The sequence below is a fragment of the Hesperophylax consimilis genome, chromosome 28 (genome assembly GCF_061612785.1).
Source record: "Hesperophylax consimilis isolate HC1 chromosome 28, BYU_Hcon_1.0, whole genome shotgun sequence".
NCBI classification, from domain to species: Eukaryota; Metazoa; Arthropoda; class Insecta; order Trichoptera; family Limnephilidae; genus Hesperophylax; species Hesperophylax consimilis.
The window spans coordinates 14,324,638-14,350,762 of NC_142863.1; the positions used below are offsets into that span (position 1 = coordinate 14,324,638).

The 26,125-nt window shown below is 35.9% G+C and overlaps 1 protein-coding gene across 5 annotated transcripts; it reads left to right on the forward strand.

Moving 5' to 3' along the window:
- Positions 1 to 807: 807 nt before the first annotated feature.
- Positions 808 to 25,769, forward strand: Psi (P-element somatic inhibitor). Of its 5 annotated transcripts, none has more exons than XM_089648822.1 (17): positions 808 to 975; positions 1,283 to 1,401; positions 4,384 to 4,520; positions 7,179 to 7,317; positions 9,004 to 9,133; positions 13,727 to 13,774; positions 15,312 to 15,440; positions 16,155 to 16,358; positions 16,798 to 16,928; positions 17,186 to 17,261; positions 17,554 to 17,755; positions 18,982 to 19,139; positions 19,664 to 19,950; positions 20,277 to 20,374; positions 21,687 to 21,838; positions 22,416 to 22,614; positions 25,057 to 25,769. In XM_089648822.1, the coding sequence occupies exons 1-16, from the start codon at positions 892 to 894 to the stop codon at positions 22,608 to 22,610; spliced, it is 2,289 nt and encodes a 762-aa protein (XP_089504948.1). In that variant the 5' UTR covers positions 808 to 891; the 3' UTR covers positions 22,611 to 22,614; positions 25,057 to 25,769. The 5 variants fall into 5 exon arrangements, with proteins under 5 accessions (XP_089504948.1, XP_089504950.1, XP_089504949.1 ...); XM_089648824.1 differs by having other exon boundaries at positions 20,295 to 20,374; XM_089648823.1 differs by having other exon boundaries at positions 809 to 975; positions 9,007 to 9,133.
- Positions 25,770 to 26,125: the final 356 nt, after the last annotated feature.

Genomic DNA, 26,125 nt, shown 5'->3' on the forward strand with positions numbered 1-26,125 from the left:
GTGATGTTCTTGAAGAAAATTGTTTAATATTATTGAATGTCTGAAATCGATATTTAGACTTCAACTCCATGTTCTTTCGCTCTCCAAACCCTATTGCATCATCTTAAATATGCAATTGTTTAGAAAACGACGTGCTTTGAATCTTCTCATTAGTAAAATTACTGATGGACACATTTACATCTTCAATTTATAATTTGAATTATTATTTAAATGTGATAATAAAAACATGTATTTGGCAATAGATCATCACCTACTTTTTAATAATCTTATATCATTTGATTATCCTTATATAACATTGATTCTTTTGACATAAAGGTATCGGCTCAGCTCACGGTTTTCAGCAGTGCCTCTAATATGTGTTATATAATAATATAATGGTAGGAAAACACGATGTTTACCCAATTAAGTTTTTACATTGATCCATTCTGTATTATTTTTTTTGTTCTTAAATAAAGACAGACGTTCCCAGGTCACGAATAACCTGACAATATTTAAAAATCTCCTACTACGACCACAGCATATAAGATTAAGAGCATATAAATAAATAAATATAAATATACATTTTTATGGAAAAAATTGCACTAAGATTCTCACTGAACATAAAAAAACTTTGTAAGTTTTTAGTGCTGATTCTTAAAATAACATAATCTAAATATTTAAGAACAATGTTAGCTTTATTTGTGTGAACGACGATCGAATAATATTTTGGTATTCAAGTACTGGCATTGGTGATTATTATTTTATCAATAGAATGATTTTATTTATATGGTAACATTTTTGAAAATTGTAGATATACCATTTGTCTATGACAAATGAGTTCCTCTTCCGCTTGCGACTTGGTTTGCTTCCATGGCTGCCATTTTGTTCGTGTGAATGTGTTGATAGTCAAACATGAGTGATTATTCATCGGTCGCACCACCGCAAAATAACAGCCAAACCGCGGCTTTCGCAGCGGCAGTACAACGGGCACGTCTGGTAAATATGATCTCAGTTAATTCCACGTTTCTAATTCGCCCCCTTTCCACCCGTCATCTTCCCCGATTTAAGGAATTCGTCAATTTTCCCCGTGTCCTTGTCCAGGGCTTCTCCCAGAGGCTCTCCTTACTAGGAGATCGCCTCTGATTAAAAAATCTGCCTTTGTCTTGAAAACCCCAGCTCATTAGATTAATAATTTGATAGTTTTGTTTTCGTGTGTAATGGCGTCGTTTTCGCGGCATCTTTTGTCAGTCGGCTTGTGCCGGTTTTTTTGAGAAAGTTTGCAATTTGTAATTTTTGTTTTTAGATCGCCGCAAAAATTGACGGAGGAGGCAGTAAGCGACCGTTGGAAGACGGACAGGAACCTAGCGCTAAAAAACTGGCGGGCCTAGAGAGTGGATACCAGTCTCCCCCGGGAGCCATGAGGTATGTATTCCCCCTAGGTTAATTGATTATTTATCCGATAAAGATGCAATTTCGTTGATATGGTAATCCAAACCGCACCAACGCCTATCGGCGTGTTTTGACAGATTTTGGTTTATGTTTACATTGAGAAACATACACTTTGACATGAATACATAGGTATGCTATTTTTACATCAGCAGGCGAAGCTATTAGTATTCTCACAAGTTTCTGGAGGTCCAATTCATCTAAGTTATAACAATTGTTTCTTAAACTAACTATGTAATGTCTGAACTGTACTCTGCTAGGAATATGTGCGAGATTGAATTAATGGAATTAAGGTGCGTATTTGTTAAATATTTTCATAATCTCTTCATCGACTTTAATTATTTTAAAGAAACTCAATCAGTTTTTCATTACAAAATGAGGCAGTTCAGATATTGTTGTATGTATTGTGTTTCGGGTTTTAAAGTTTCTAATTTATTTCGATAGTTAACATTTTATCGCCAATAATAATATTTTTTATAAATCTTTAACTGTTAACTTAATTTTTATTGAATAAATGGAATGTTTTCAAGATTAGAAAGGAACTAACAATAATAATAAAAATAATAATTAAAATCTGATGTTCCTTTGGTTAGATCAGTTCTGAAAAATTATTTTGTTTAGTTTCTATTCCGAGTCTGTTGTAAGAATATTTTTTGTTGTTATTTCAAAGTAAAAATAAGGGACCCATAAAATATAAGTCACAAGGTTACCGTGTTACTTCTTTTTCAAAAAAACACATACCTATTGTTTTAGCAGACTTTTTGTCAAATAAATAAAAAAAATTGGTCTTTTGGTTGTGTACCTTCCTACAAGAAGTCTTTATGGTTTTTCCTATCCGATACAACTGTTTTGTATCGCCTCTCTGTCGAGCAATTCTAACGGTGGCAATTAAAATAGTGTTCTAACAGTTCAAGTTCTAACTTCATTTTCTTTCTTATGATCGTTTTTGTTAATGTTGGTGCTATTTCCAATGGTTACAATCGTCGGTGATAACGCCCAGTTTTACCAATTATAGGTGATATTTTATAAAGTCGTATCATTGGTAATCCTTTTTCCGAATAGCTGGACATGCTTGAATATTTTGTTGAAATAACACTTTGATTCAACTTAATTACTGTAATAGACAACAATTTACATCGCAGGAGATGGTAAAAGATGCATTAAAGTAAAACATTTTTGTCCAATCAAAGTTTAAAACTTTGGTAAATATATACGCGGGTGTTTAATAAGCACATTCTTATTTTAAAAACCTTTGTATTAGTTAAATGACAATGAGAAACAACTATTTCAGTAACTGGAAATGGACAATAATGCATTTTAAGAGTCTTTTGACAGTGTTGGTCATGTTTTATTTTACATATTCGAATGAAGTGGTGATCGGGTATGTCATCAAAATGACATTTCAACACAGCTCCAAAAATTGCCATTAAACTATTATACGTATCTCTAGTAAGAAGTCTAATTGAATATAACTCAGTAGTTTGGTCTCCATCTTATAAAATTCACATTAACAACATTGAGCGAATACAAACAAAATTTCTACGTTTTATAAATTTTAAATTAAATATCCCTGTCGAAGACTTAAAATACAATTTCTTACTAAATACTCTAAAAATACATACATTAGAAGATAGACGTAAAATAAACGATTTAACGTTCTTATTCAAAATACTTAACTCTAAATTCGACTGTTGTGAACTCCTGCAACTTATAAACATACATACACCCACAGTAACAACACGACAAAATACAATATTCTACAGCAGCACACATAAGCGTAACTACATTGCCCACTCTCCGATACAACGACTTCACACCATGGGAAATCATTACTTGGGTGATGTTGACATATTCAATACCAACTTGGCAAGTTTTGTGGATCATTTAAAACATTTATTTCAACAATACTCCTAAACACATCATGTAAACCAACAAATAGCTGTAATTTTCTGTTTTTGTTTCTTGTGTTTGTATGACTTGTTGCATAGCTTTTATCAAATGTAATTTTATTCTTATTTTATATGTTTGAAAGTATTTGTCAAATTAAAATTATACTACCAACCATGTAAAAGCCCTCTGGGCGTTAAATAAATAAATAAATAAAAATAAATAAAAAGTGATATAAAGTCATGAAAAATGATGAAACAAAAACAAGGTAACTATTAAATCTAGTTTTTGTTTCATCACTTTTAACCTTTCCTTATCTGTGGTGTGTATTTACTACACATTGCTTCTAATAACTCTATAAATATAATAAATTCTGGGTTCAGATTTTAGCTATTCCTCTGCTATACATTTATGCACTGAATTAAAAAAATAATATACTACATAGTTTTCAAATTCAATTAATAATCAGAGTTTTTTTGTTAAAATTCGGGAACAAATACACCAATACAATCAACCGTGTGATACTAATACGCGAAGAGTGTGCGAGGAAATGACACGCTATTGATCCCCGCTTTAATTCGCTATGCGGGAACATGAGACATCCACACTTCTGCAGTTGTAGTTTTTGATTTAGACCATCGATACCTATGACCGCACAGCTGTGTTTGTGCCAGCCGCTAGCCAGTTGGCCGCGAACCGTCGTTAGATGTGGACCCCTCGCACGTTTCTTTAGCATCTGCCTATGGTTTTTTCATGTTTTCAGCAATTAAATTACAATTATTATCACTTTTGATATAAAATATAATAAACATAATCGATTAGTTATGAATATTCATATTTTTCCGATATTAAATCGCTTATTTTGAGATGTGTATTGACTACACAGCACCGGAACGCGTGTATTTTTTTAGCACAGTAAGGGAAAGGTTAATGACTATCACTTTTTAAAGGTGTGTTGAATTTTCATTTGATGAAATATCATGGAACCGAATGAAGTGTGTCGAGGGTTTCAGAAATTTTACCATATCATTTTAGTTTGTTCCTTCAATGATGATATTTTGTTTGTTTCAGCGGAGGAGTTGTGGGTGCGGGGGCACGGCCTAGTGGAGGAGGAGGCGGAGGCAATGGTGGAGGACCCCCGGCCCAACAGCTGCTACCGGATCATGTCAACGAACACATGCGCGTGCCCGACAAGATGGTCGGCCTCAGTAAGTTACCCTGTTTATCCTCCAAAAGTAGGTTTACAAGTGTAATCATCAACTTACACCGATTTACAGTGGTTGCACATTATTTCCAATGATAATTTCAAGGGATGTTTGTGTAACTGATATGCGATTGCAAGTCGTGAACCCAGAATGCCAACATTGATTGAAATAAAGATACAATAACATTTTCAAAGTTACTACAGGCTAGTAAAACTGCATTTATTCATGTACAGTTCAAAAGTTTACATATTATTTATTATTACACACCCTAATGGGCTTTTACACACTACAAAGTTTAATAGTAGAGTATCACAGTTATTATAAATTCTACAAAATTAAAACAATAAAGGCAACATAATACAACGAAAAAAGAAAAAAATATTAAATGTTACAACAAAAGCATATAATAAAATAAGATACATTAGTAAAAATGATAAGAAGTCTCACATAAATAAATATTCAAAATAAAAATATAGGTATATATTGCGGAAATTATAGATGTCTATTTGTGTCTTGATATATAAAAGAATTGAGATAAACAATATTTATATTGATTATTTTTAAGATGAAATATATCTCCCAGATCAGAATATTTATTTCCGAGACTGTGAAGTCTTGGAATTGGGGAATTTTGATAAGACAATGTCCTGGTGTTGTAAAAATAAAAGGGTAGTAAATTTCGGCAAGATCTTTTGGGTATGTGGATGCTGATTAATTGGAGTAACTCTAAAGTAAGGTAAGTACTAAAGTATTTTATGTAATACATATGGCACGACACGCAGCTGGTGGGCAGGCCTCACCCGATGAACCTACCCCTGTACCCCTGCTAAATTAACAAACCGAACAAAGCGAACCACTTGTTGTTACCTATGGCCAGAGATGGCAAAATTTAGCATTAATTTTCAGATTTTTTAGCATTAACAATTGGAAATTTAGCGTTTTATAGCATTTTGAGGCATAATTTAGCGTTTTGTAGCAAAATAGAAAAAAAATGTATTTCCTGAATGTTTTTAGCGCATATTTTTGGTAAAATATATGTTTAACCTTCATTTGCAAGTATTTCCATGTGAAAGATAATAAATAATTAATGTTGATATTAAATGAATAAGGAAGGAAACTCTAAGTACGGGTCGAACACAAACACAACAAATGCAGATTGCGATTAACATCAATAGGCGTCATTTATTTCGCACAATTTGTGTAATGTCAAAAAGCAATTTTAGCCTACAGTACAAAAATATTAAATATTTACACATAAAATAGTAACAAAATTATAAAAAATCGTAATGTAAATATCGATTTTTTGAAATTCTCATATATTATTTTAATACCCGGTATTTTTTGGAAATTCGCGCCTATTTCGCTAAATAGAATAATTTAATGAAATAAGAATAGAATAATTTAATGAAATAAAGAACTGAAATACGGCCAAAATCACGTTTTTTGCGTTAATTCGCGAAATAGAAATCACTGGAAACACTTTCAAATGCCTTGAAACGCAAAGAAAACTTATAAATGCCCTATTTTCGAAACATAAATATTTTTTCGCGTTTTTAGTTAAAACGAAATTTTGCCATCTCTACCTATGGCAGAGGTGTTGGGTACCCAAACCCTCCTCCCAAATTAAATTTCTTGTTGCATTATCATATTGAACGTTGATCTACCTAGTAAAAGGGTGTACATATAATTGCAGTTAGTCAGGTACCTGGTAATATACCCCTTTAATAAAAATAATAATAATTTGTCTGTTATCTGCACTTTCTGTTTGTCAGGGTCAAATCTTGATATGGTCTGCCTTTCTAATTTTCATGGTCAAACAGTCCTCTAGTTTGGGAGCCCAAATTTACTAGGAAATTGTTATAAATTAATGATGATTTTTGTGTTATTCGTTCGCTTTGATTTATGATTCTTTTTGTTTCTAAAATAAGAACATGAATAAGTAACCAGACCCAAATTAGGTTAGGTTTGTAATAATATATTTATATTAGATATGGTTAACAGGTTTCAACGTCCTCTGACATTATTCGGTTTCTTATTGAAAGTTCACGTCAAATTGATGACCCAGTGACCTTGTAAACTAAGCATTGAACATTTTATAAACTGAATAGATAAATTAAGTTTATTTTTTGTCAAAGGTACATACAGTTAACAGTAATGTTTATTATCAACAAAATAAATAAACAATAGCAATACTGAAATATAATTTTGACAGGGAAAAACCATCTTTCAATGTTTATGGATTATCTGTAGCAAAGTTAGTCAAATTAGTTGCAAGATTTTTTTAAAACAAAATTGTTGAAGTCAGATTCTAGGAGACAACATCATTTCATTTTCTAATTCAGTCTCTTATCCAGAATTATCCATTAGAATAACTTATCCATATCCAGTACTAAATATATTGAAAATATACAATATCCTACGATAAGCTATCACGAGGATAGTAAAATATTCTCCTCGTCTACCACTACACACATGCAGTATTATTGCCGTGAAGATTAAAGAAATCAAAGGTAGTAAAAGGGTTATGAGAGAAATTGAGATTAGAAAAATAGAATGGCGGTACGATTGGACAAATAATGATTACTTTAAGTCATTCTATTGGTTCTTATGTTTTTATTGATTCTCTTCTTTCTGTTTATAACAGTGTTGTGTTTATTGCAGTAATTGGTCGCGGCGGCGAGCAGATCTCTCGTCTGCAAGCCGAGAGCGGCTGCAAGATCCAGATGGCCCCCGACAGCGGGGGGCAGCCCGAGCGCATGTGCATGCTGACGGGTCCCCGCGAAGCCGTCGCCAGAGCCAAGTTAGTTCAATTCCACACATACTCCCCCTACCCCTCCAACTTCCAACCTCCACCAATCCAACCAAACTCTCACTAAACTAGGAGGAGTGTTTCAAACTCCATCACATTTTATCAACATCCCCATCAACAATATTCTAAATGGTTCCCGTAAAATGCTATTTCTCAGTGCGTCTCGGCTTTTGAACAAATTGGGATGTCCATCAAACGTGATGAGAGTTTGAAACAACAAGAAACTTACAAAACAAGTGTTTTTATTTGAGCAGATATTTAAAATCTACTTCCACAATGAATGAATAAAATAATGCCCCCAATCGATTTATCATGATTCTAATATTATTATATTAGTGCAGTATTACTGAAACTGCCATTCCCTGAGTATTTTTTTTATCTTCTAGAATTTTTTATCGTAGAATTTTTAATGCTGTCCTTTTTTTCTAAACAGCTTTTATGCCAAACAATTTGTATTGTCCAATCATTATTTCTTTTCTCATATTTAACTTCCACTAATTCGTCTATCCCAACCTGCTCCATGTTCCCTAAGGCCTTTTAAATGATCTGTTGTTTTTTTTATTGCTCATACATTTCTGTCCACACTTATAATAATTTAACATGTTTTGTAGTATCCCTCAATTGGAATGAAGAAAATATCGTACTCTTATAAATACTTATAATGCCGTACGTCATCTGATTTTCATAACTATTTAATATTATAAATAGGAAATGAATGTTATAAAATATGTCTTTTCCTCATTATATTTAGGAGACACGAAGCGAAAAAATAGGTTCCGCTTTTGTAAGTCCGATTTGGCTTCCAACATTCTAACGCCGAACGACTGGAAACTACAACATACGGTCTGTGCGCATTGCGCACTTATTATCGCTAGTGGAGATATTACTATGCAATAGCGGCCCTAATTGATTCCTATGTGAATGTTGGATCTTAAATATTATAATGTTTTGTGCTTGTTGTGTGTTTTATATTATCTTTTAAACTTTAATACGAATACTTACATGTTATATATTGTTTTAAGAAAGTGTTGTTGCATTTACAAGAAACATTATAAAATCAAAAGATTCACTAATAATTCAAGATTATATGCTCTCGGATAAAATAATTCAACATGTACAAAGTATTTTTTTTATTTTATTTTTTTTTGGTTTAGGTTTGTTCGTAGCAATATTATCTCATTTATAAAAAACATTCATGATAGGAGATGACTTTTAAAGTTCCATAACTTAACAGGAAAATGCTGAGCTGAAAACAAGTGCGTTTACCTATAAATTCTAAACAGGAAAATGTGTAAAAATGCACAATACCAGACCTCATTATTAATTGTGTTTATTGCTTCGTTGATATAAGGTATCAATGTGCCAAATTACAAAAGCAAAATGTTGTACTGGCTAGTTGTTGAGATGCTGTAATGCATTTGGTTCGCATCCATGCTTCGTGGGCTCAATTTTAGCTCTTCATCAAATATTGTCAGGTTCTTTGTAACCCGGGAATGTTTGTCCTTCTTTATTAAATAAAATAAATAATAATTTTCAGTAAAAACGGATGAAGTAATCATTGCATGCTCCCTAAAATAACCTAACCTAAGTTAGCCCGTAAAGTTTGTGTTTTGTACATGTGTTGTATACAGCTACTACAGTGTGCTTGTGTTTGCCCCACACCTTTGTGCGGCGTTGTAGGGAGATGGTGAGTGCCATCGTGAACCAGCGTGGCCGCGAGGGTGGGCCCCCTGACGGAGGGCCCCCGCAGCGCATGGGTCCCCCGGGGGGTGGAGGGGGAGGCGGCGGCGGTGGAAACCAAAACTATGTAAGTCAACAAATTATACATTCTTTACAGACTGGTGGGAGGTGATCAATCTTTGGGCGGACTGCTTTTGAAAAATTTGCAAATAAAAGGCCTATTCAATCTAAGGTTGGGGTGTTTCAAACTCTCGCCTCAGGGATCTATATCGCCACTCGGTTTGGCCGCAGTGTGAGGAGAGTAAGAGCAAACTTAAATATTTACATAATTATAATCTTTATTGCAGTTATTCTCTGCCCGTTTCAGCTTTAGATTAAATTGTGACTAGCTGACAAGCATAATGTGATAATGTAGTTAGTTATGCTTCTCAGCTGGTTCAATTTTGATGTGTTTAGTATCGGCATTAAACGTGGATTATTTAAACATTCAAAAATCTAAATGACTCTGAATGCTCATTTTTTTTGCCTGGTTTTTTTTTCCACTGTTTCAATTAAATATTTAAAAAAAAACGTTTGCTCTTCTACCCTTGCCCGTCTCACAATGTAGCCAAACTTTTTGGCGATATAGATTCTCAGAATGCACTGGGGGCAGACAATAATAAACAAATTAAAGGTGACGGATTTATCACTCTTTTAAGGTTTTATGAAACTGCCAGGCCTTATGCCTTTGTGTGAGAAATTCGCATCCTAATATCGAGTTTTACTGAATTTCTAATCAAGCAATTAAATTTTTTATTTATGGTTTTTTTATGACTTTATGCTGCAAATTTTTCAACACAAGGCACACCTTATTGTACATTGCCAAAATCATTCACACATTCAGAAAATAGTCAGTATTACTATGCGCATATTATTAGCATAGTTATATCAACACACTTTGCAGTTGATTTTGTTTGACGACTGGCATCTGTTTCACTGGGGAAACAGATTGCAAAGCATATTGTTCTCATTATTTTTATCAACTCATTCTGTTTATGCATGCCCACAAATCATGTGACTTAACCATATGTTATAATTTGAATCTCATCTCATTTTTAAAATCAGTGTACATGATATTTGTTTTTAATTTTGTAAAGCGGTAGGATTGATTGATTTTACAATAACCACTCAAGCAATTTGATGTATATACAGGGTGTTAAGGGAGCACACAGAGAGCGGTCAGAGTTCTGCATTCTAGTGACCGTTGACCGCTCAAGAGTTCCAAAGCACACAAGCGGCGTTCAAATTCTCGCGTTCTAGTTTCGTTTGGGTCTTTGCATATGCAACATGTCACTAGAAAGTTCATCATCCGATGAAGAATTATTGCTCTTGTGGAGCTTAGCAGCTTCTAAAAAGAAAAGGAAGTATCGGGTGCACCCACTCAACACAACAATGTGTTGTTTTACTTACTATCTCCATTTCTGTAGCAATTTCACACCAAGCTTCGGCTTTTTTAATTTACATCACTTAAATCGTATAATAAACTTCTTCCCCTAACCAATTCAATTAACTTTTCCGTGTTTGTAACCTCAGACATCGCGGCGTTCTGGCGTTCTCTGCCTTGGCGGGAAAAGAACTCTTCAAACGCGACATTCCGTTTTGACCGCCGTGGTCTGACTGCCCGCTGTGTGCGTTGTTGTTATAGTATCAGTACATTCTAATGAACGCCGAACTCCTGACCGCTCTCTGTGTGCTCCCGCTCTAAGGGATGTACTGGATTTAACCAGTGATTCTTGACATTATTTGGAGTATAAAATGTAAATAAATTTTGGAATTCGGTGACAGTTTTTTCTTCAATTTTTGTTTTTCAAAACTGATCAAAATAAATTTCTTCCACATGTCGCTCAGCCTGGTAATTCCACCAACCACTTACCCAAATACCTACTGATTTTTCATGTTTTAAGTTGAAAAAAAAACACAATTTCGGGATTCCAAAATTTCACCCACATTTTTTACTCAAATAATGTCATGAATCACTGGTTAAGTATGTCCCTTGACTCTTGTATTTATTATACACATTTTCATGTTATTTAATTAATATCATTCCTCAAAATATTAATGAGGAAACATATGATCTGCTTACTGCGGTTTAAACCAATGAATCCATTTAGATTTCGCCTTTTAGCCTATATTTTTAGGTTCTATAAATTTAGCACATTATGGACAAGTGATCGCTCAAAAGGTTTTTGCAAACTTTCCATAATATGCCAAAAATCGCTCAAGTGGTTAGTAGGCATACTAATAATCTTATTTATTTATGAATTCACTTCATTTTCTTAGCAAAATTTGCTTTTATTTTTTCTTTTACTAGTTGCAAAATTGCATTTACTTTTATTGAAGACAGTTTGATAATACCTTTTAGTATTTTTTTTTCCCTCTTACTGAAGTAATTATTTAAAAATTATATTGGTTCATTTTTGTAAGGATTATTATTGTTGTAAATATTAAAGAAATGGAAAATTTTTATAACATGATTGATACAATGGAGTAAAAAAAAATTTCCATTGTATTATTTTTGTGACTAAAATCTCCGGTGCGCAATGTTAAATAGTGCAGGCTTGTAATACAATAACGTAAAAACGGGGATGATGGCTACCCCCCAAAGTTTCTCGGTATGAACGCAGAACACACCGTATATTTTGCATCACTTTTGAAAATTATTAAATATTTTGAACATTTTTAGTATTTTTGTAAACTATTATCAAAATAACTAAATTATATTGTACAACTCAATTGAAAGTAAAACTAATCAGTTTTCATGCTATAAACCTGCCTTCATGGCAAATTGTATAAATACAACACTGAAAATGTCAGGTATGATTTGTTTGCAACATTTGTTAAAATATGCAAACAATTAATAAAAAAAAATGTTCATTTATACACGGTGTCCGGAAACTCGTAGTACAAGCGGGAAACTGGAGAATCTACACCACATGGGGAACCCAAAAAAACAAAGTTTTTTGATTGAGCATTTTCAAAAAAAAAAAAAACCAAAAAAAAAAATTTTTTGGCTATTTTAGGGTTAAAGTTTTTTCTGGTGTTTAGGGTTGAATAACAGATGTTTTAACCCTGCAGAGCAGAAATATTTTATGATTACACCGGGTTAAATGAAGGGTGATTTCAAAATAATGCTTCAAATCCGAGTTTCTTCATTTGTTTTACTTTCAAATAGTTTTAATTAGTTGGGTACTTTGATCTTCAGTAATAATTTATAAGAATTTGATTAAAAAAAAAAAAAAAAAAAAAAATCAACTTCAAACTCGATTTACTCGATAACGAAAGCTCAAATAAAAAAAAAATATACTACAAAATCGACTCCAAATGTGATGTAGATTCACCAGTTTCCCGCTTGTACTACGAGTTTCCGGACACCCTGTATATGCACTTATTATAAATTGCTTACAGAGTTCTAGAATTTTTTTCCATGTATTCCAAAATGGATAGATTTTGAAACCAAATGCCTGAAATATCAAACTCTGATTTCTAAGGCATCTACACCCTTCTTTTTGAATGAATTAATTTGAGCTTGCATTGCTTTTCAACTAATCATAAAGTTTTAAATATATCTATTATTTTACTAAACTAGTATGTATTACACTCATTGGGGCTTTCTGGTGCCTGCTTTCCTGGATTTCACCTTTACTTCTAGTTCGCTTGCCTTAGAAATAAACTTAAATATTGCCACCATCCCAAACACAACAAACCGAAGGGTGTAACGCCCTACTAAGCCAGAGAATGTGTGTGTATAATGTATGCATTGAAAAATCATCAAAAAGTTGTTATCGGAGTCTTCATCTTTTGTGCCAAAGTAAATGTATCCACATCTGCCATTGTCCTACTCCTATTCCTACACTGTATGCGAACATAACCATCTGTGTCACGTTGTCCCTTTGTTCTTGCAGAGAGTTGTTGTGGAGTAAAAGTCAAATACCTTCAAATCACCACAACCTTCTTCACAAGCTTCTCTGTAGCATAAATGTTCCAGACCAAGAATGGCAATTCTGAACACTTTTCTGCTCACCGGCTGAGCATTTCTTTCTAAAGGGTGGTAAATCGGAGACACTAGATATAATTTTGAAATGAAATTTGTATTTCAACAATAATAAGTCGTACTTTTGTATAGCGATCTCATTTTTAATAACCTCAATAAAAGCAGATAACAACTGTCAAAAAAATGGAGGGAAATTTTAATCCGGCATACTCGATGGACCACCATTTATGTGTATCAGCACATACCCAAAGGATTTTAACCAGCGATTCCTGAGCATATTTGGAGTTAAGAACATAGATAATATATTGCCGTATGAAAATATTTTTAAAATTAAAAACAATTTTTTTTTCCATCACACTTCGCTACTGGGTAGTTAGGTACGGCCTATTGAGTCACGTGATATTATCACGGTAACAGAAGAGACAGTGCTTGCATCACATGATCCATCGTGACACGTAGCTGTATAAATTTTTTTAATTACAAACATAGAATTATCATATTTTGTCAGATTTGTCTTTTTAAGATTGGGTGTATTCGACATACTACGTGGTTTCCAATAAGAAGTTCTGATGCTTTTTGATGATTTTTCTTGTGTGTATGGAGGGTGTGTCGCCTGGCAATGTGTATGCACATATGTGTTGTCAGGCGCCACTTAGTGTATGTATTACAATGTTTGTGTGTGCCCTGCAGGAGTCTGGCAGTGGGCGTGGTGGAGGATCTTCCACCCCATCACACACTGTGAGTAGTACCCCCATCCATCCCTGTACACTCCCGTACATCCTCCCAAACCACCCTGTCACGGTCCTGCCGTCGAGATCTCCGTTGTGACCCCCCTCTTTCTGTTACATGCATCGCTTGTTAAAATGTAGACAAAGATACCTAAAAAACTGTTAAATATTAACACTTTTTAAATTGTAATTCTGTACTAACCCTGTTTGTGTCAGGTCTGGCCATCTTTTCAGTAGTTTAGAAATAATACCCTTCTATTATTTTTCTGTTCAGTGGTCAAAAGTGACAGTGTTCAAACAGTGAGGTTTAGTTTCTCGTTACACTAAAAATAATATAATATCATGTGATTTTATACACAAACACATCTATGCCATGAAAATTTGACAGGAAAACATTAATTTGTAATTATCAGTAGTTTTAATTATTGAGCGGGAGCGTTTTAAATATTTCCCGCCCATTGCAGCTTGTACATATTTCATTAATAACATTGATAGCAGTCTATTAGCGGTCTTATCTTAAATAAACACATTTGGGTTTGTGAACTGTTCTGAAACGTGGGATTCAAATGGTTATTTGTTTTGTATTTTGGACACGTTTTAGTAAAATAATGTGCTTATTCAATGTCACATGGAAACTATAACTTGTTATAATTTTAGGTTAGCCATCATTTCCTCTGGGTTTTAAGTTTTTTTTTTCCGTTGAATTCAAACATTTATCTTGAGCTCCAATCTTGTTTTTCAAATGGAATTTGTCCACGGTTTTATAATTCTTTCATTTGTACGGATTTTAACAAAAATTTTCACTTACATATTTTAGATTTTTGGGACATTAAATCATGTTGTGCATTTTTGTACTTCGTCCTATGTTTTGTGCAAGCCTCGCAGAGTCTTATCATCAGGGCAGTAATTGCCTAGTAATAATTATTGATCCATCACAGCTGCGAGGCTCTCCGAAACTCTGACTCAAGAATGAGGCACTTCTCGATCTTGGTCTCATTCCCCTCCTAACTCCCTCCGGCATGAAAACATACCACTCAAATTGGGGATTTAATAGTTACACTGGTTCTTATCAGTCTGGTAATCTCGAGTTCCACTACTGAATTACCATACGCTCCCATTTATATTTGAACTAGTGCAGACCTGTGAAAAATCACGGGATAGTCTGAATTCTTGACAAATCAGTTCCAATTTTTAAAATGACGCTTAAATTCAAAGCAAATTTGAGTTCATCGAACATGACTTACGCAGTACCCACAGACAACCGAAATTAGTATTTTTTTTAATAATTTTTGTTGGATCACAATTTGATGTTTTCCATTTGAAGATGTGTGAAAAATCACAGGATAGTCTGAATTCTTGACAAGAGCAGTTCATATTTTGAAAATGACACTTAAATTCAAAGCAAATTTGAGTTCATTGAACCCGAGTTACGCAAGACCCGCAGAAAAAAAAATTATTAATTTTTGTTAGATCACAATTTGATGTTTTCCATTTGAATCGGTGGTTGGTTATTGCTAGCTGTTTACTAATATTGCATTGGTCTCCAGGAGGAAATCATGGTTCCTGGCCCCAAGGTCGGCCTGATCATCGGCAAGGGTGGAGAGACCATCAAGCAGTTGCAGGAGAAGTCTGGCGCCAAAATGGTGGTCATCCAGGATGGACCTAATCCCGAATTTGTAAGTATTTACACTGACCCTATAAATTATGATCATCTTTTTCTGGCGACTTATAAACTCTTATTTGTTTTTGTTTATTACATTCAATTTGATACGAGGTGATAGTTACTTAATTATTTATATTAAGAGATGGAAAGTTTCTCCATTAATGAAGAATTGAATGCGGTTAACGCTAGCAAAAAAATTGTCCAAATAAGCGCAACTAGCAGTCCACAATGGACACCCAAGCTGATGTATGGCAGTGATGCATGAAACTGGCAAAGGAAGGAAGAAACTAGACTGAATGATGTAGAAATGAGATCCCTATAGCGTTAAGGCATACGTGGTAAAACCATGTATGTTTATTTGAGAAATGTGAAGATTCGCAAAGGATGCAAGGCTGATGTAAGTGTAATGAGTAAGATTAAGAAAGGAACGCTACGGTGGTTTTAGCATGTAGAGTGAATTAACGAAGAGTGGAGTGTAGTGTAGAAGAAGTCATGGCGCAATCAAGTGAACCAATACTTGAGTTGTTTGGCGGTTGACTTCTCTGCCCACGCCTGTGGAGAAACAATTTTGTGGTTAGTTAGTTATTTATTATTTTATAAAATGAAATGTGCGTAAGTAGACATTGGAGGAGTGGACATATCTTGAATCGAGTTAAAACCTTGAATCAAATACATTGACATAGTAGGAACAGTAGATTCATATTTGGTTGTTTTTCTCTCTGCGCTGGTTCAGGAAAAACCCCTCCGCATAACGGGAGACCCCCAGAAGGTGGAGTATGCCAAACAGCTGGTGTATGAGCTAATTGCCGAGAAGGAGATGCAGTACGGAGGGCGCGGGGGCGGTGGCAAGGCTCCTGGCAGCAACTCCTCGCAGCAGTGGGGCGGAAGCGGAGACGACTTTGACGGCCAGCCCGTTCCTGAGGGACACGAGGTGGGTTATACTTTTATATCATTTTATGTAGAACAGGCAGCTAGGAATATGCAAAGGTTACATTCTGGTATTTGAGACCTTTCACCTGTTATAGTAAATAGTACATCGGAATGTAGAGAGACTTTTGCAAATTCATAGCTGCCTTTTTGCTTATGACTGCAGTATATTTCTTTTGACTTGACTACTGTAGATAGGGGAGATCGTTCTTGTGCAGTGATGTGATCACACAAAACTATGTCCCTTCTTCCACGGGGATGCACAAGTATCCGATACTCATGGTGTGTACTCATGCCACAAAAAATTTTGACGAAAAAGAAGGAACATCAAACCTAACATTCCTTTATGATGTTCTGTTTTGTCAATGTTTTGTTCTATCTGGTTACCAAAACTACAACCTATGACTGGTTATAATGTTGACTAACAATATTTGTTTTATTAGGTTCTGGTGCCTAGAGCAGCTGTGGGTGTGGTCATTGGCAAGGGAGGTGACATGATCAAGAAGATCCAGGCCGAGACCGGAGCCAGGGTCCAGTTCCACCAAGGAAGGGATGAAGGACCTGGAGACAGAAGGTAACTTCGGACCTACTCCTTCTTTTCCCCCTGGGATGCGTAAACAAATATCATGTGGTTTTTTTTTATTGGTTATTTGAAAAGTGTACAATTTTAACCTACATAAAATTCTATAGAAGTCCACTTCTGTTGAACTGCGTTTGTGCAGTTGATTTAAATATTAACATTTGTTCTATTACATTAGAGAAGGTTGCTGTACATATTTAATATGGGATTCTTTTTGTGAAATCATTCAATAAATAATATTTTTATTCCAGATGTTTCCTGCAAGGCAAATCCCACCAAGTAGACCAGGCAAGACAGATGATCTCTGACCTTATTGACAGTGTAAACGTGAGTTCCCTTTGTTATGTATTTCAGAGCATCTCTCTAATCTCATTCAGATAGGGAGATAAATGTAAGGCACCGCCTCCGTGTTCGAGGCGTGCGCTAGCTAATTTTATTGGATTAATTTTACATTTTTTAATTAAAAATAATATAAAGTATATTTGCAGATTTGAGAGACACTCTCAGTGTCGCCCTGGTATAAACATTATTCAGAATTGATGATAGATACTGATTTTCTGCTTTATAGTAAAATCATTTAGAATGCTCTGTTGCTAATTTGTTGTATTTTATGTTGCAGAGACGGGACCAAGATGGCGGTGGACGGGGTGGCGGTGGCCCCCGTGGTGGTCCCGGCGGCCAGCGCAACGGGGACGGGCCCGGCGGGCCAGGGGGCCCAGGCGGCGGCTACGGGGGCAACTGGGGCCAGCCCCAGGGGGACAACAAGATCGAGGTGTCGTTCTCCGTCTCCAATGTCAAATGCGGAGTCATCATCGGCCGGGGTACACTATAACAAATACCGACACCTCGTCAAAACAAACAAACAAACAATGCTAATCATCTTTTGCTCACAGGATACAAACAAAGCTGCTCTGTTTTTCTTTGTTCTTGAGATTCAAGACTTATTATGATGTTGGGAAACAAGACGGCTGATAAGTTCTCAGAAAACAAGTTTGTCGGAAATGCAGAGAAGCTGATGGGGTGGTCTACAATGGCCGGACTACTAATGATATATTCTTTTGCAGATTGAAATTTTCGAATGGTCTGGAGATGGTGTTTTGCAGATAACTACGCTAAAGACTATTTCCTGATGTATTCTGCTGCTTTGTTGCGCTTTTTGTCTCCACAGGATTCTATTCAGCATCCTGGCATCATCCAGTTCATCTCGGATGGACTGGATTCTCGCTTTCTCGGCTTCATTTGTTCATTTTCAGATTGATGCAATCTTTATATCTGGGTAAATTAGACTGGGTAAGTATCTAAGGTTCAAAATGAAGAGTAGCATAAACTATAAATATTGTCTCTTAATAATTTGATTGCTTCTGGTCTAAATTATTGCACAAAGACGAAAAAACATTCATTGGTTCTGCCCAAATTGTACTGCCTTTCATATTTGCTAATAAAATGAACCAAATATAAGGTTAGATACGTAAACAGTTGACAGCATTTTAAGAAATTATCATTCATTTCTGTAATATGACATCAAATTATCTGTAGGCAATTAATATTACAAGTTTGGAAAGTATTCCTGAATTGCTTCCTTCTATGCCTGTTTGGCTTGTCCTGTTGTGTTTATTTTGGCAAATCGGTCTTGAATAATTCAGTATTAAATTTTTGTTGTTCCGAATCAAATTTCTCCACAATAACTGAATCAGGACTTGAATTATTTTCTTCATCAAATATTAAGCTTAATCCTAAAATGTATAGTAGAATTATTTCAAAAAGACTTGCTTGTGTGCATTGTAGGTTTACTGTGGCTTTTTCAAACTATTTTGAATCAGTTTGAACCACTCTGGGTATGAACAAATGCATTCAAAGTGCGCCCTTTAAAATGATAACCTGTTACAAAATTATTTTTCATCGCCATTGTGTATGTTGAATTTGTCATACATCACTAACAACGGAGGTCATAATATGTGACATTGTCCTGTGAGATAAGAACCCTCATCTTCCCCATCTCCGCTAAGGTGTATCTTTGCGCATCGTCACATTGCTAATTCCTTTTCAGGTGGAGAGGTGATCAAGCAGATCAACGCGCAGTCCGGCGCGCACTGCGAACTGGACCGACGAACGCAGGCGGTTCGTGGGAACAGGACCTTCATCATCAGGGGAGACCCTGATAATGTGGACACTGCGCGCCGACTGATTGTGGAGAAGGTTGGCATGGTGAGTACATCCTGAAATTTTAATGGTCTTCGTTACTCATTAATTCTAGGTCTGTTTATGTCAGTTTAGTATCAAATTGTGATAAGCCTAAACAGCTGTAGAGTCGGGTATGGGGACATATACATTGACCATTTCGTCACCGCTAATTCAGGCTAATTTATTTGTTCGCTGTCGGAAATACTCGAACCTTCTGACGGAATATGCCCGGGGAATTAAAATACGCCTTTAAAGTTTATGTAGTGGAATTTTTATAGTTTAATCTACCAGCATAATAGAAACACAAAAAGCCTTCAAGTAAGATTATTTCTCCAACATTCAAATTTCTCAAAACTTGTGCATTGGGACAAGTCTTCTTGATTTGATTGACAATGTTACATTTAGATTTCTGTCAAACACCCCAATCTTAGTATGACTTGGGTTGAAATGGGAGTAAGTCTATTATTCTGGATATGTTTTGTTGATGTCAAGTTACACTCCTAAAATGGTAATTATTTATATAACCTGTATTGTTTGGTTCCCGCCAGCCTTTGAACTTTGTGGTTGAAAGTGGCGGTAGTGGTGGCGGTGGCGGCTCCAACAACGGCGGCGGGGGCGGTGGGGGCGGCGGCTCGGACTTTGGTGGCTACGGGGGCCCGGGTGGTCCCGGTGGCCCCGGGGGCCCGGGCGGCCCTCCTGGCGGCGGCGGTGCTGGCTGGGGATACAACCCGCACTGGCACCCGGCGCAGCAGCAGCAACAGCAGGAACAGCAGATCCCCGTCAATCCGGCCACGGGGCAGCCCGACTACAGCCAGCAGTGGATAGACTACTACAGGTAGACAATTTCAGCTTCCTGTAAATACTGCCATAGATATTACAAAAGAGTAGACATGCTCCTATTGTAAAATCTGGGTATAATTAAATATAACGTGACCATCTTTTCGGAAGCCACCTGTTGTACGTTTGTTTTTTAAACAAATCAACAGTTTTATTCCAAGATTACTGACTGATTAAAATTACTGTCTATGTCCGATTTGGAAAAACTCTACATAAAGCCCGGGCATCGCCGGGGATTTCAGCTATTTGTTTTTAATCCCCTCATTGAAGTGCTTGGCATTAGTGATAAAAATCCCCAAGAATAAACTGGATGTCTCCCTACAGATCTTTGGGCCTCATCAGGGAAGCAGAAGCTATAGAGCAGACCAAGGGCAAGCCCACCCAGGGAGCCACTCCGCAACCCGCTGCACACCACCCTCAAGGTAAATAATACTGCCCTAACCAACCTATTCCATTATGTCCAATTCCCTATTCCAAGTTATGTGAAGGAAGAACTCGTTTATTGTATTGCTGGGTTATATGTATCAGTTAATTTCCACCGTGTATAATAAAAGGTGGTGTAAAAGTCATTACCGTATCTGAATATGTTCTCATTTTTGCAAATGGAATCTTGTCATCATGATTTTCGACATTTGTGAAGTAAACAGAAGCAGAATGCACATTGACAAACCATTGATCTTTATACTCCTAAAGGATGTGGAATAATTGTGTCAAACCAATTGTTTTTAATTTCAAACAAAGTTAATATCTTATGAAATCGAGTGAGGACTCTTGTCACCAGTTAGAAAGAAGGGAGATGCGCCATGATTCATTATTAGTATTAAACTGCACGCACAATGCATGTTGTCAACGTCATTCACCCATACTACTACGTACAGCGGCGTCCCGTCTTTATCTCAACCTACACACCAAATGCATAATTTTTATTGCGTAGCTGTTTTGAAAATCTGCAGTTTGGTTGTGTAGCTTGGTGACAGATTCCTTGGCATATCTCGGTTTGTTTCTATTATCTTATGGTTTCTATTTCAATTATAATATTAGATATATGAAACGCTCAATTTAAAACACTAGCATGTTTAATTTCATTGCCTTGTGTGTTATACCTAGACCTAGACCTTTCTAAAGCATCCTTTATTTTACACTATGTCCGGAAACTCGTATACTCAAAAACGAAAGCTCAATTTAAGAGAAGTTGTACCAGAAAATCGGCTACAAATTTGATATAGATTCACCAATTACTAAAATATTTTCAATATGATCCTCAAATAACATTTTAGAATCTAGCAGTACTTCAAAATCTCTGATCTCTCTTTCTACTCATTGTAGGGGTACATGGTTTAATTTGTAAGTAAAATTAATTGGTTGTTTTAGGTAAAATAACATTTCACTTGTCTGTATCTAGATGAAGTTGATTGTTTCTGCAATATTGCTTAATTTTGCTAATGTCTTCCTGTAACTGGTTGCAGTCATCTATGGAGTCAATAAATTTATATAATTTCATGTCATCTGCTTAAAATAGGAAACAAGAATGATTAATAACATGTTTCATGTCGTTTATATATAAAATAAACAAGAGAGGCCCTAAATGGGAGCCTTGAGGTACCCCTGGGGGAATAGTTATAATTTGTGACATGAAACCTTTTAAGGCAGTTTGACTTCTGTTTTTAACATAAGAAGAGAATCATCTCAGAAGATTTCCACATAACCCTTATGATTGTGTGTGTCGGTGTCCAGGTGGTGTGGCTTCCAACGGAGCCGCAGCAGTGGGAGGAGCTGATGCCTCGGCTTCCAACCAGGCCGACTACTCCCCGCAGTGGGCCGAGTACTACCGCTCCCTCGGCAAGATCAAGGAAGCAGAAGCCATTGAGGCACAAATGAAGCAGAAGGTAAACTCTTCTCCCAAAACCTTTCAAATACAACAGTACTGTCAGTACTGCCTGGTGAAAGACCACCATCAGAATAGATTGAAATATCTCTATTAGGAATTATTTTGTTTTAACCCCTAGCCTCTACATAATATTAAATTTTGGAATTTTAACATAGATAAAGTTTTTAATGTCGTTTACCAATGGTTTTTATCGTGTAAACTGCAATTATCATTACACGAAACTGAAAAAATTCAATTACACAAACATATCATAAAAGTTATTGACACTTAAGTTTTTCATTTTATATGAAAATATTTATTAAAAACTTTGCAAACCGTCTTGTGTATATGTTTACTATGGTAAACTTTGAAATGAAAATATAAAGCGCGGTGTTTCCTGTTCCTAACTCTGTCTTTGTCAGTCTGGGCGATATATCTCCCAAAAAGACCAGGGGTTAATCATATTTTTAATAAAAAAATAATTGTCACCTTACATACTTTGGGGGGACGATGTCGAAATGACATTAAGGGTCGGTTGTCACTAGGTAAATGCCTGCAGTTACCATGAAGTAACAATGGTTGTCTGTGTCCCCCAGGCTACAGGGGCGTCAGTGACGGCCGTGGTCACCCCGGGCACCGCCTCGTACTCGGCGGGGGGCGCCGGGGGCTACCAGCCGCAACCCTACCACCAGCAGCAGCAGGCGCAACAGCCACCCCAGCAGCAGTACGGGGGCTATGCGGCCTACCACCAGCAGCAGGCCGCTTACCAGCCGCAGGACCAGCCCCAATAGACTCGTGAGTACCCCTTGCAGTGCTCACAACCAAACAAGTTTCCGGCAGATTGTGCTCAGTCATGTCAAGATACTCCTATTGTCCTTTTTATTGTTATCTGAACCAACAAATATAGCCATTAACCTCATCCACACTGATGTGTCATACATGCTCCATTGGCCGCTATCCCCGTACGCGGTTGTTGCGTATGTGATTCATGAAGTTTAACTAAAATATATACGTTGTGTCGAAATGTGCCGCGTGATAGGATAGAGTTCGTTGAAAAGGCCAGTGCTGTAAAGGTTTGTGATCGTTCTCAATACGCGGGCCGTGTTCGAGACGAGACAATTATTTCCAATAGATAAGCTGATCAATGAACGATTATTATTATGTTCCGCTTATTCAAATTTTATCGGGACAGTGTAGTTGCCCTTGTGTTCAAGAAATCTTCATAACATACTTCCATAACATATCCATCGATAATAATATAAACCAATTTATATCTCGATTGGATTCTTATTTGCAGAGAAGAAAGGATTAATTTGTCTTTTAAATTCAATTATTCTTTTGTTGACTTATTGTGGAATTAGATATGTTATATGAGCTCATCAGCAGAATGCTGCCTGCTCATTAAATAATACTAATTTAATTGAGAACTCAAGTTGAGTTTCACTCTGTTACACATTTTAAACATCTCCTTCATGAGCCTTCTGGCTTCCAACTTTAGACATAGGCTTAAAGTTATGCTGGGATTTACCCAGCCAGTGGTGAAAAACCACCACAAGAGCGTAAATTTCAACTTTGATTTTTAATCATTATATAGTTCAGTGGAATTCCACTATGAATTTTGAAGAGCTTTGAGTTTACCTTTTCTCATAACATCATTGATAGGAAAGAGGATTTTAATATGCCACTTGATCTTAACTTCATGTTCAAATTCCATTTCAATAAAGTTTTTATAAGATGTTTTTATTAGTCCATTAGTGGTAACTGTGACTTACCATAACGCAGCTGCTACAAGGCTGCGGAGTTGTAGGGATGAATGAAGATGGACAATCTGGGAGATTATTTATATTATTTCAGTGTGGCAAGCTGATAAATCTTGCCAGTCACCAAAAATTAAATATGCGCGAGAAGTTCCTACAAGTCTTAACTTTGAATTTCGACAGACATGACTTGGCACAATTTGATCCATTTATAGATAATTCTAATGCTTATGTATGTAATTAAAAGTCTCGTCAATAATTTTATGCTATTTTGTATCATTAGTCCTTTTCTTTGTTGCAACAGAAATGAATAAGTATTGCCGGATATATAAATTACATTCTTTCTCAGCATCAAACAATTGGGCTCACATAAGAATGCAGTCTGGGCATTGGCACTTTCCTGTCGATGGAAATTTAGTCAACGCCGAGGTGAATTCTGTAATATTTATCTTTTGTTGATTATCACGCAATTTACTTCTAATAAACTTATGATTTTGTTTGTTACTTTTGATATATTTCATGAACCTATTACTTGATATGAATATATTTCTTTTTAACCATAACTTGTATGATATAAAGGCATATGTATTTTATATTGATGACTATTAATATTATTATTATTATTAACAATATGTCATTCATCTCTGACATGATATACATCTGACTGTTTCTAGATAGACGTGCACTCTTTTTAGGCAAAATTATTTATTTTCCTCACATTAGTTATTGTTTGTATAGACCCCATGCCAGTCACCATTACCAGACACCATTGTATGAACATTTACCATGTATGTACCGAATAGTTGACTGTTAGCTATAAACTGATAGGATACGGGCTCCTTATTGAAGTTCTGTTGTTCTCCTGTTATTCTTCTATTGCTTGAACCATTTGTTATGAATATATAATGTGACACTGAACATGATACATGACTTCTGTTATATGTTATATATTATCTTGTGAATGCCATATCTTGTAATACTGGTACATAACCTCGAGTGTCCGTATCTCACTCTGGCTGGGGAGATTCCCCAACTTCATAATAATATACTCCCACTGTTGTTTATTGATGAATTTTAGACTTGAACTGTGGATATTGATACATATTATTTCATTGATGGTGTTGTTTGCTTGATGTTTCTTGTCATTGAACTATTTAATATAATATATTATACAGATGTATTGTATTAATCTCTTCTCCTGTCTCGTATATCATGTATCGTGTGTGTTATTTTATGACATCTCTGAATGAACTACCATATGCCTTTAATCCATGTCTGTATTGGTTACACTATTGTATTGTACCGGTGACGATGACCCGATTATCTACTAGCATCTTATTTATGCATATATTTTTGGTTTTATTACGTGTATCATTGTTGACGGCTTTTATTATAATTCATATATCATAGTGCTGTAATATTGTATCTAGTTGTTGTGTTCTGTATAAAATGCCAGGCAATTTCTTGTCTATGCTTCCAGGCCTGTCTGCGGATACTAAGTGAACTATTACCGAGCCGGGAGAGGGGAGGGGAAGGGAGGCCGCTAAAGAATATCATGTTGTTTGTAAGGTGAACGTAATGTAGTAGGACGTTGGCACGCCCGCCTCCAGACAGACCGTGCTGTTCCGTGAGCCCTGCTATAACCTCTTGTGAATGAAGACAACTCAGTCAAATCAGTTCTTTACTTCCCAGACTTGAACATAATTTAGTCTTAAGGAGATTAGTGTTTGGTGTACATTTTGCATTGCACTGCAAATTTTAAATGAATCTAAATAAATTGTTATAGATTCTCGCTTCTAACATTGTAATTGAATAATCTGGGGGACATGTTTCATGCAGATTAACCCGCAGAGAGCGAGGCTCCACTGGCATTTACCTTATAGACCCTCGCTTCCTCTCGCCTGTAATGCCATTCTTGTTGAACTAGAGGCAGACTGCGGTATCAACTGCAGGGCCGGTTGGACGACCCGCCGACGCTGACACTAACCAAACCTGTATCTTGTGCTTGGTATATTTTTAAATATATAAATGAATATTGCATTTCACAAAAGGTGGTACTAGTCGCTTTGAATTCAATTAATGCGCATTTGTCAGGCTGAATTATATCCCCCGGAGTTTATCTCCATTTGTAATAGATTTAAGTAAATACCTGTATTTGTAAACGTATAAACAAGCATATATGTTTTACCAAAATTTCTGCATTCTTTTTCTTTGTGTATCGAATTAGCGACACCGCTCCTGAGGTAAGTAATCCCCCAACCCTACTCTTATACACATTATCTGTTGGTCTGCTACCTTATAACACTCGACAAGTTTTATCATCTGGCTTTGCACTGTGGCCCGTTTCCCTTTTTCCTTATCAGTAAAGATTTAAAAATACAAATGCCACCATACAAAAGCAGATGGTAAAAGTTACATAAACCAAGAATTAGTTGATGCTTATAGTTGAGAAAATCGAATGAAGAAAAACATGATTCATTTCTGCGTCCGTAAACCATAATGCAGTGAGATATTCCAATAACATTATAACCGATTTATGCTTAGAATAT